General features: G+C 34.6%; 1 protein-coding gene across 1 annotated transcript in view; it reads left to right on the forward strand.

Moving 5' to 3' along the window:
* The first annotated feature begins 5,710 nt into the window (after window positions 1–5,710).
* The window catches only part of vipr2 (vasoactive intestinal peptide receptor 2), a 46,468-nt gene continuing 39,646 nt past the window's right edge, over window positions 5,711–12,532 (forward strand). Inside the window, exon 1 of the mRNA XM_067377913.1 lies at window positions 5,711–5,898. Within this exon, the coding sequence (XP_067234014.1) occupies window positions 5,842–5,898 (57 nt within the window). The 5' untranslated portion in view covers window positions 5,711–5,841. The remainder of the gene's footprint in view (window positions 5,899–12,532) is intronic.

Genomic DNA, 12,532 nt, shown 5'->3' on the forward strand with positions numbered 1-12,532 from the left:
AGAAATAAGTTTATAATTAAAGTAAGTTTAATGTCAAAAAGTTCACATTGAAGAGTACTGTATGCATAAATGTGCTATAATAGGTTTCTCTCCTCACTTATGTAATGTTGCATAAGTTGTTCACTAATTGCAGCTCACACAAATATATTATAAGACCTGTTATTTCTTTGGACTGGAGTATTTTTATTCCCAAAATAATTCTCATTACCCTCAAAGTGATAGTTCACCTAAAAAAAAAAAAAAAAAAATATATATATATATATATATATATATATATATATATATATGAATTATAAGAATTATAATTCTGTTGAACACAAGAGAAGATATTTTGAAGAATTTTGTTAACAGTTGACCCCCATTGACTTCCATAATATTTTAGTCAATGGGGGCCAGCAACTGTTACCAACATCATCTTTCCTGTTCAACAGAACAAAGAAACTCATACTGGTTTACAACAACTTGGGTGAGTAAATGACAAAAAATTTTATTTTTAGGTGAACTAGCCCTTTAAGAAGAAGCTCCAGCAGATGGTGCTAAATTAACACAGACTGACACCAAAATGTCTGCAACCTATAAATAAAGATGAATATACAGTTAACAAATACTAGTGCTTCATGTCACCTCTATGGTCTGTTTAAATTTTTTAGTGAAAGCCCAACTGTTTTATTATTGTCCTTTTTCTTTTCCCATTGGGTTTTTACTGTCAATGTACATCTGTTGAGCACTAATATTTCATTCATTGCTTAACATGAACAGAACAATGTGAGTTTTGGTACTTACAAAAGTATGTTATGACAGAATGAGAGAGGTATTGCGCAGTGATTGTATAGTCTGAACTTGAATTAGCCATGTCCCTATGAGCTGCTATGTCAGAGATCTGAATGCATTTTCATAGGTAATATCCCAGAAATGGAAAGTATTCGGCTGTTTTACCATTATGAGGGCTGGACTGCAGTGAATGTTCACAGTTCTCCGTAAAAGTTTGCATAGCCAAATTTATTTGGATCCTCGTGTGCTTACATTTTCCCTCACTTAAATATCACAACAAAAAATTGAAAAGTCTAAACACATCTTAACAGTTGACAAAATGTTTGTCATTATTTCTATTACTCTGGCAAAGTCTGCTTATATGTCCTTTTTTAAAGAAAGTATTTGGCAAGAATGAGAACACTCAGAAGACACTAAATAATTCTGTTCCAATTGTATACATCACTACAGAAGTCATATATTCTTATGCAAAGGCTCGTTTTTATTGTTGATGCTCAGGCATAATGTTTACAGGCATAAAGTTACCAGCGGTTAGACATATTCTTTTCAATATTTAAATTTTGTAGTATTGAACACTCTTAGGCCCCGTTTACACTAATGCATTTTCGTTTTAAAATGCATAACTTTTGCTACGGTTACGCGTGTTGTTATTACACTACAAAAATGGAGACGCTGCAGAGTCCTTTTTAGTTTGAAAACGCCGGGGATTCATTTCAGTATAAACGGACCAAAACGGAGACTTTTGAAAATGATGGCGTGGCTGCCCACGTTTGCTCTGCGTATCCTTGAGGACCGTATAAACAATAACATGGAGAATGAACTGCAATCTTTGCTGGCTTTATTGTCATTTTAAAATGCTGTTTTAAAACAAAAACGCACTTAAAATAAGCTCTTTTTTTTTTTTCTTTTTCTTAGACCCCATTTACACTAGTGCGTTTTTGTTTTGAAACAGCGTTTTAAGATGAAAATTATCCTCATCTACACTGACATTTTTTCACAGCGTTTCAGAAACAATCTCGTCTACACTACAAGACCGAAAACCAGAGTCCCTTTAAGACAAGTCATTTCACTCGGCGGCCATCTTTGAAACGCCTCTCGGGCATCCTGGGCATCATGCAATCTCTTTGAATGGGGAAACATCAAATTCTCCAAAACTGTTCGCCAACCTTACGATTAAATTTCATGTTTGAAATCACCAATGAAATCTAACAACAACCGGTTTTAAACACTCGAATCATGACACAAAAAAAACTATTTTTTTCAGGCTGGATCAAGCTAATGCGCATGCGCAAGTGTTTATTGTATTGTGATATTATTAACTAAGAATGTAGTAAACTGAGATGTTGTCCCTGAACACAGTAACGACATCTCTCATAAAGATTTGCAACTTTACAAAGTAAACAATGATCCAAAAAACACTAAGCCTCTTCGCTAATTAGCACACAAAATACCATTGGTATGCTACTTCCGCCACCTTACCGGAAGTTGTACCCACGTTCTCTTTTACAGTAGCGCCCCGCGGAAACAGGTGGATAGAAACCGGTGATTCTAACGGCAGCTGAAGTGATGCGATGACTTTACCAGTCGGCGATTGGCTCTTATTTAGAAGGCGGGACTTATTCCGCCATATTGCGCGTTACACTTTCTCCCATTCAAAACTATGCGAGTGACAGTCTTGTGTTATTCTATAGTCTTTGCCGAAAACGCATGTCACATGACCGTTCATTCACTGGGCATGCGCTTTAAACAGTATTAACTGCAGAATTTAAAAAAAAAATGCATATTTGGATAAAACATTTATAAGACAGCTGTTGTCTGATTTCATTGGTGATTTCAAATATGAAATGTAATCGTAAGGTTGGTGAACAGTTTTGGAGAATTTGATGTTTCCCCATTCAAAGGGACTTTGACCAAAGCCAGCAAAAATTCCAGTTCAGTCTCCATGTTATTGTTTATATAGTCTTTAAGAATACACAGAGTGAATGTGGGCAGCCACGCCATCGTTTTCAAAAGTCTCAGTTTTGGTCCGTTTATAAACTCAACCCTGGCATTTTTAAACTAAAACGGGGTCTCCAGCGGTTTCAAATGTCCCGTTTTCGAGTTTCAAAAACTCTGGCGTATAGTGCAAACGAAAGGTGAAACCGTAGCAAATCTTATGTGTTTTAAAACGAAAACGCACTAGTGTAAACAGGGCCTTAGTATGAAGAATTTCTTAAACTGAAAAACCTTTTTCCACTTTAAAGAAGCTTTTGTTCGTTGTTTAGGTCCTTCATGGAACCACTGATGGCAATAAAGAACCTTTATTTTTAAGAGTGTAGCAGCATTCTTGTTGCATGGCGGATTGTTTTGTACAATGTAATAGGCTATTTTTCTCTCAGCAAAAGCTTTAGAACTGAGTGTACATTAAAAACTATATTTTTGTCTCCCTCAACCTATGAAATAAGTGAGACTACCAGTCTAATATCAGATTACAGATTCCTGTCTGAACTGAATCCCTTCATAATGACATATCCAGGATCAGTCCACTATCTGTAGGAACTATCAGTGCAGGCCTTAATCTCGACTCTATTTACTGCACTCTTTTCATTTTTCCTTTTCAGACTTTTTAGGAAATGATAAACCATTGAATCTCCATAGAAGGAGAAATCCCATCTGGGTTTTATTTTAATATACGCATCTGACGCAAAGTGCATTTTTTGGGAACGTAAAAGCATATGCCAGTATCAAAAGCCATAAATGATGATCAACTACATGTCAGTATTTTCCTTTGTGAAATGTTCCAGTGCAGATGGTCTGGATTTGAGAGAGTAATGTCTTCTGTTCATCTTTCCACATTGTCTATGATCATCCAGCTTACTGCAAAATAAAACTTGCTACTCATATTTTATGGAAATGCTTTTATTCAAGCTTCATACAATCCTGCATAGTTTTACTGATCTCAAAATACGCGGATTAAATTGTGTTTTTATCTGTCTGGCTAATGTCTGGTTTGCATTCGAATGACATGCGTTCTCAAACATCATTTGGGATGGTTTCATCCAAAGCTCATTATATGGCAGGATGGTTTATAATGTGTCACATTAGCCCTAGGACAACCAGAAGAGGTCACTGTCATGTCAAATCCCGGCCATGCAGCAGAATAACTAGGCTATGAAGTCGTTAATGAGCAAATTCTTGTATGTATTTTTGAACAATATCCTCAAGTAAATGCACAAGCTGTACTTTATAACGTCTGGCCTTATAACAGTTAAGACAACTCGTATATTACTATGTTTCTGTTTGATACACTCTTCCTCCCATCAGTTCAGACAGAGGAAAACAGTCAATGGCTGCTTTTTGATTTACTATTTCCGCATCTGTCTCACATGTTCACACAGTCACATTAACTGACCAAGAACAAACACAATGAGGTGATTTCCTGGAACTGCACTTTAGTGCTGAGAAAGTTGTGATTTATTAAGCTGCCGTTTAGCTCAACTGACCCGCTACACACACACTGACAGCGTCATTCGTGGGAGATCTTTCAAATACAGATTTAGCTGTTCTGTATTTAACAGTTTTATCAATGATTAATCCTAAAATTTGAAGTGTCAAACAAAGAATTGCAGTGTGAACATTGAACATGAATTCATAGTTGAAAAACAGTAAAACCAGACAGGCACAAAAAGGCAATATGTTTCCTCTATATACACAACTACTTGCACTTTATAGAAAGGATTTTTTTGTTGTTGTATGTGGTCACTCTATCTATATTATCACATCTATGAGCTACATACCTTGTGGTTTCACATTTAAGTAATCAAATCTTCCACTGCCTGTTAGAATCCACTTCACACTTACATTCATTTTTGTGCTTGTTACCCAAATGTTCTTCTCTCTAAAGGCCTAATGATTTGTGCTTTTCACACCAAGATATCACAGTGTTGTTTAGTTTCATATAACATTGAGCTTAACGTTTATAAGGTTTAGTCAAAAGTCCACTTACAAGAGCAAATGTAAGAGCAGGGCTGTCCTTAGGGTGGTGCAACTGCTGTGACCGCATCAGGCCCCATGCTTTAGGGAGCCCTGTAGCAAATGTGCACTGTAAAATATTATTTTCATGATTTGTTTTCACAACATTTTTTCCTTTTTCATTCAGCTTAGATAATTAATGTGGTTCAGATAACATAATATCTTGAGTTTCTGTTGATTAAACCAATCACCTTTATTGTATTAACTCAAATTTTTAATTTCAATGAACTCAAAATTTAAAGGTAACATGTAACTTACTTTTTTAAGTTAAACAACAATTCTTTTTTTACAGTGTGAATGTACAGTATTATTTTAAATTCTGTCTTTATGACAGGAAGGGTTATTTTTCAAAAAGGTCAAGTTGAAGCGTATTTAATGCAATGTTTGTTGGCTAAAACAATTATTTTTATATTTTTGACATTTCATGGAGTCTTTTATTATAGACAATTATTTATTATTTAAATGTTTTCTAAAAGCCTATAAAGGCCATTTCTATTGGAACAAATTAAATTGGGGCATGTTGCCTCAAAAGCTCAGTGACCTACACGTTTTTCCTGGGCAGTGGAAATGTTCGATCAGCGTGATTTGGGGTATGTGTCTATACAGAGACTGACTTTCAAAACTAAGTCTACTCTGATAAATATTTACTGGAGTAAAAAGTGTGACAACAAGCCCTATTTAGCCCATAATCAACAAAATCACCCCAATTTGAGTGACCTCAAAGCAGATAAACACTCAAAGTGTTTGAAATGAATGCCAGTTAAATATCTCTCCAAGTGCTGGCAGTGTAAGATGTGTGCATAAGGCGCTTCTGATGATCTAGAGGAGGAGGAACAGAATCAACAGCCTCCCCTCAGTGGACGGGCGCACGCGCGCGCTCGCGCGTTCATCCATCCTACACTCTACACGCGAATTTTGCGCGCTCAGAAGTGTTTTCACCGGACATCTTGACACAAGTGACGTGTTTTTTTCTGTCCTCCAGCATGACTTCTCGCTCTTGATATTGAGGACTGGCTGGAATTTATGCTAACGAGATATTATTTATGAAAACAGCAAGAAATGAACATGAACCTCGTGAAGTGTTTGGCTCTTCTCTTAGTTTGGCACGCGCACTCGGTAAGTAACCTACCTGCACCGGTAGTTATGAATTTCTCAGCCTCAGGCGCGCGTGTTTCAACTGTCAAAATGTTGTCATAAGGACTGTATTTCAGTAAATATGAGATTTGTGAGTGAAAAGTTAAATCACAACAAATGCGAGTTTTCTTTAGTTGTGGTTTTGTATGTTGGTTTCAAACCGAGTTAAAACCCTTATCCATTACGATGTCAGTGAATTGTGTCTTCCAAACTATCATGTTTTAGTCATAGCTGCTAAGTAAAAGAGTTAATACATTAAAACCACGGTAAGTGGTTTCAGACAAGTGTTAACTATATAATGAAGGTATATTTAAATTAAGAGGTTGAAAAATGTTCTCATATTTATAGTTTATGCAAATTATTAATTATAGAGATCTATTAAATAAATACATGAATAACATAACAAATGTATTTGATGCAATTACAATGCTACAAAAAACTTTAGAGCAATTCTCTGCTCTAAAATTTATGAAAGTTACAATTTAGTCAACTTACATATCGGCTTATGTTGGTCAAACTGGTTTTGGAACATGATAGATTGTTTGTTATTGGTACAAGGTGGTCTATTAGGTTGATCTCAGCCCTGCTGGACTTCCAGCTGAGCCATCATTGAGATGTGTTTGGTCTAACCACGCTGACCACAAATGACCAGCTTGGACTAGTTAGAAACCATGTCAAAGCCAGCTACTATCAGAAGAATAACAGATTTTTGCCGTTTCATGAATCATTTTGTGCTTCGTAATTGCTTTAATTTTTAAAAAGCTTATAATAGGCTGTCAAGCTATGATATGACAACATACCCCATTACGACATCCCCACTTATTGGGGCACAGAAGGACAACATGCATTATTTTTTCTTGGGTGTTTTTGGCTTTTTTGAATGGTTATAAAGTATAAACTTCTTGAGTAAAAATTGTGAAGCCACAGCCTCCTTTTTATGCAAAAAGTCTGATTTTATGCAATCTAAGATTATTCTGAAAATGTTATTTGCAGAGTATGTTGTCCATTAGTATTAAAAGTACATAATTTCTATTTTATGTAGATTTGGTTTATTGATCTTCATTTAGCATCAACCTTGAGTCATTCAGACTTTTAGCTTTCAGTTCTGTTTGTACTATACACTCTTATACAGCTTTAAATTAAATTACAATTTTAAATATGCTAAAAAGAGAACATAACATAATGTTTTGAAGAGAAGTGGGTCAGGGCTATTCTAGACAGGCTCTATGTGTGGTGATTCAGGTGTTTCGCCCAAAGGGGTCTCACGGAAAGGTTCATCGGGGCACGAGCTACTCAGTTTCTTGCTGTGCAGTATAAAACTGGTGGTTTACAGACAAGTAAAAACCTATATGCTTTTTTTTTTTTTTTTTTTTTTTTTTCCCAGCTACAATTAGAATTATTTTCGTTAAACATTTTAAGAAGAGCATGCAAAATTGCTTGGTCTCCTAATGCAGTTATAAAGTTGAATTTTTTTTTTTTTAACTGGATTAAAATACTGCTGTTAGAAAGTACACAAAAATACCAAGTTCACTAATATTCAAGATACGTTCTCTTATTCACTTGTATTTTCTAAGGTAAATTCATCGTGTTTTAAGGCTGTTTATAAAAGATACTGATCAAAAATATGATTTTTTTTGTGTGTGTGCACATAGCAATGTCAAAGATAAATAGTTTGATATCGCAGGAAAAGCGATGCACCATAAATAAACTTATATAATCTATTGTTTACAAGCTCTGCTGTTAATCTCATTTTAAATAAGCCTAAGCTTATCTATTCAAAAGTCCATTTATCAGTTACTTATCTTGTAGATCACTGAGCATCTCTTTATGACCTTAATTAAAGTGCAACACTCTGTGTCCATATGGCTGCATCCCCAAAGGCAAAGGTACACACAAACTCGATGTTAGTAAGCTGCAGAATTTTTTAATTGTACATGTATCTGTCTTCTACAGGGATTATGATACAAGATGACTATCCTTGATATGTTTTCCGCTCTACAGTCTTTGTCATGGATTAGTATTGAGAATACACCTAAACGTAATTGTTTTGTGCGCAGCAATGGTTATATTTATTTAAAATAACATTTTCTTGTTGTACTACTTTTTTAATTTGCAGTGATTTGTAAAGCTCATGCAATATCTGCCCCCAAAAGTCCCTAAAACTAGGTTTTCAATCCGTGGATCAAGAGGTATCCTCAGATACTGAAGACATATTACACAGAGATCCCATCAAAGCTCTGAGAGGAAGTTGTGTGTGGTTGTGCTCTATTACAATTCAATCCATTCAATCCCTGACCAATTTCATACAGCAGCATTTAATGTCTTTTTTTTGTTACTCCTCATCCTCCTGGGGTTTGATGGCATTCTGTTGTATTTCGATGACAGGCTTTTGTTGTTCGGAAATGTTTTAGTGGCAGAAAGAACATTTTTTTCCCCCAACCCTGTGCTAAACAAAAATGACAATAATCCAGAAGATATTTTTCTACTAAATACTTTGAGTAATCAGACAAAAAAAAAAACAATTGTCTAATATAATTTTTCTAATGAATTTCCATTGTTTATGTTAGTAATAACACAGCATTTTGTGTGGAGCGCAACTGTTTAAACAAAGCAATAAAACCTCCGAACGCTTTTGACCTTTAAATGCATTTCTTATTCTCGTTAATTACTTTTTGAACAATGCTTTATGCTGTAGTGTGAGAAATGGAAAGTTGGCTTGCAAACCGATAACAGTTGCGCAACTGCTTTTCGCCGTCAACACAAGACCACACGTTCTCAGATAATCAGATGATGACATTTGCAAAGTTTCATGTTTTCCAGCTGACCCACTTGAATTCACTAAAGGACTGCCAGAATCCAGATTCACCTCTTGCAGTTTAAATCACCTGACTGTCAGAACAGAAACATAGTAGCACAAAAACAAGTCATGTTAGGTGTAAACTTGAACAGTCACACCACTTTTGTGTGTAACATTAACCACCCGCAATCTGATTTAACTAGATGCTTTCTGTGCTGTGCTTTGCCATTGTTTTCAGTGAAAATAAATGACCAGTGACTACATTTTATTTGAAGTAAATTTCCCCCATAACCTTCAAATAAATCTGCAGTCCTAAAACAACTTATGGAAATGAGTTCGTGGTGGCAGTTACTCCAGTGGGGTTTAAACATGAGCGAGCAGGAAAGTGTGTCACACATGCACAGCAGTACAGCAGGGTGCAGAAGGATATTACAAATAGAATGACGTTACTAACACTGAAATTAAAGATCACCTTTATTTAAAGGGTTAGTTCACCCAAAAATGTAATTTCTGTCATTAATAACTCACCTTCATGACGTTCCAAACCCGTAAGACCTTCGTTCATCTTCGGAACACAAATTAAGATATTTTTGATGAAATCCAAGGTTATTTTTTTTTTATCCCCCATAGAAAGCAATGTAATTTCGGTCATTCAAGGTCCAGAAAGGTATTAAAGACATTGTAAAAATAGTCAACATGACTACAGTGTTCAACCTTAAAGCAACAAGAATACTTTTTGTTCCCCAAAACAACACAAAAATAACGACTTTATTCAACAATTTCTTCTCTACCCTGTCAGACTCGTACACAGTTGACGCAGTGAATACAGTTCAACCCTTCTGTGTTTACGTCTGTAAATAATTTTTGCACACAAAAAGTATTCTCTTCGCTTCATTACATTAAGGCTGAACCAAGGTTATTATAGTTTTGCTTTTTTAAATTAGTTTTTATTTTAATATCGTTTTCAATTTTGCTTTAAATTTAAGTTTAGTTTTAGTTCGTTTCATGAATGGTTTTAGTTTAGTTTTTATTTCGCAAACACATTTCTATTTAGTTTTTATTTTAATTAGTTTCAGTTATAGTTTTAGTAATTATAGTTTAGCAGCTAACAGAACACTTCCACTTTTTGAGTTTGTGTGTATGTGTTGAATATTAATTTAGCAAAAACAGACTAATACAATCTTAAAGGTTTCAAATGTGCATGAGAACTACTAGCACCCTCGTTGACTTTATCATTACCGATGGTAGTCTTCCTTTCTGAATCTTTCGCCATGAAGGATTTGTATTCTTCACGATGGTTGGTTTGCAAATGTACTTTAAGGTTTGTGGGATTTTTTTCCCCTTAATTTCAACACCACAAAGTGTATTATTCAGCGTGACAATGCATTTGCTTTTTCCTGTTTCGGAATTAAATCCGAAATAGTCCCGAACAGGGCTCTGTCGTTTCTTACCCCCTGCCATCATTCATGTCTGTCGTATTTATCAGTTAACTGATGTTGCTATCAGCCTCAGCTAACCTCACATGCATAAAGCGCCATCTACAGGTAAATGTATTATACAGCCTGTTTGGTTTTAAACTAAACCACATCAGATTTTCCGCCACGGGATGAGAGTTTATTAATTACGAAAACGAATACTTATTTTTGATAATTATTATTTTATTTCAGTTAGTTTTTCAATAACTGTTGCTAGTTTCGTTTAGTTTTAGTTTTTCATTTATTATGAATTTTACATTTTATTTCAGTTAACGAAAATGTTTTTTAACTGATAGTTTTAGTCTTAGTTTCAGTTTTCGTTTACGAAAATAACCTTGGGTTGAACCACTGTAGTTGACTATTTTAATGATGTTTTTACTACTTTTATGGACCTTGAATGTGTTAATTTTGTTGCATTCGATTGAGGATTAAAAAAAAAACTTTTGTATTTCATCAAAAATATCTTAATTTGTGTTCTGAAGATGAACAAAGGTCTTACAGGTTTGGAATGACATGAATGTGAGTTATTAATGACAGAAATTATTTTTTTTTTGTGAACTATGCCTTTAAAGATGAAAATGCACTGGATATGTTGCTGCTTCAGCTTCTGCCTATTTATAGGAGACCAGGGCAAATCACAAGGGCTGTACCTCATTATAATAGAGTAAAAAGTCAAATACACAATTTTGTTTTCTCTAGTAGTTTTGTTTGTTAGTTTCAAATGGCTAAAAATCCTCAGGTTGGGGGAAGCTGTCACATTTTTAGAAAGTAAATTTATATATTGCATATATACAACTTACATTGCCTTAGGTCTTATTATGTCATTACGTCTTATTGCCTTTTTTTATTAATTACAATATTTGTTGGTCAAAACAAATAGTTTGATATATATGTATGCTATGTTTTTCTGTTTCATTTATTGCTTTAAGTTTCATAAATATTGTACTTTTTAATATTGCTGAAAAACCAATAATAGGCTGTTTAATAGCAAGTTTCTATGTTATAACTTACTCTGTATAGTTAGGACGTGGAAAAAATGTCAACTTATGACCATTTTTATAGAAAAAGGATAAAAGAAATTCATATTTTATTGAGCAAGGACACATTAAATTGATCAAAAGGGATAGTAAAGACTTTTACATAGTTAAATAAACTTTTCAAATAAATGCTGTTCTATTGGGCGGCTATTCATCAAAGAATCCTGTCACAGTTTCCACAAAATATTAAGCAGAACAACTGTTTTGCAAATGTTTCTTAAGCACCAAATCAGTATATTAGAATGATTTATGAAGGATCATGTGACACTGAAATTGGAGTGATGATGCTGAAAAATTCAGCTTTGCCATCACAGGAAAAAATAAAACTTTAAAATATATTAAAATGTAAAACACTTATTTTTTTATTGTAATGATATTTCACAATACAATTTTTACTGTATTTTAGAAATAAATGCAGCCCTGCTGAGCAAACCTTTGAACTGTCTTGCCTATATGGTATTTAAAATGACTTTTTCAGGTAAATGTTGGTAATATTTACTTGAAACATCCTTTAGAACTCTGATAAGTGCCATTTATCTGATCATCTGAAATATTCATTTCATTTTTGACATTTTTTGCATCCCCGTCACTTAGTTTACTTTTAGAAAGCATCAATCTCAGGTGGAGCTGTTTTACATGTTTATTGCACCAGATGCTCCCCTTTCAACTACAAAACCTCTATTAGTTTCCTCAACAAATTATTTTCGAAAAACATGTCAATTCCCATGAAGCAGAAGGATGAGTCAGATATGTGCCCTGGCGACCGGCTGCTGACGAGACTCAGTCTGCTAAACCGGGACAGGACTGATACATGTGTTGCACTTTTCTCACAAATGTCATTAAGATATGCAAAAGGAACACTCTTGAAGCTCATTTGGATATTTTTAGTAATGCTGAGATGTTTGGATTCAGAGTTTTGGTAATCCACATACTTGAATCCATTCTCTCTCTGGAAGCTGAGAAAGCTATATAAAAAAAAAAAACAGTGAGAATGTCAAATCTGTTTTCTACTTGGCTATAATTGCTCTCAGCCTGAGTTAATCTCGGTCAGCGTGCGTTTGCTCTGACAGTAATGATTCAGAATAATCCTGATACAATCATTCATATCATTAGCGTGTGTGGAGATCGTTCTAGCTGTGATACATAATGGAAAGCTCTGCTCAGCTGAATACTGAGATGTAGCTTAAGATTTTGAAAGAGATGAGCAATGACAGACTTAAAGTGTAGGCTTATTCCTGTTCTGATCCGAGCTGATTTGTCTCTGTGCTGTTCACTTGGAAAAACCAGAAGCCAAAGTGACTAAGAGT

The sequence above is a fragment of the Chanodichthys erythropterus genome, chromosome 23, assembly GCF_024489055.1.
Source record: "Chanodichthys erythropterus isolate Z2021 chromosome 23, ASM2448905v1, whole genome shotgun sequence".
NCBI classification, from domain to species: Eukaryota; Metazoa; Chordata; class Actinopteri; order Cypriniformes; family Xenocyprididae; genus Chanodichthys; species Chanodichthys erythropterus.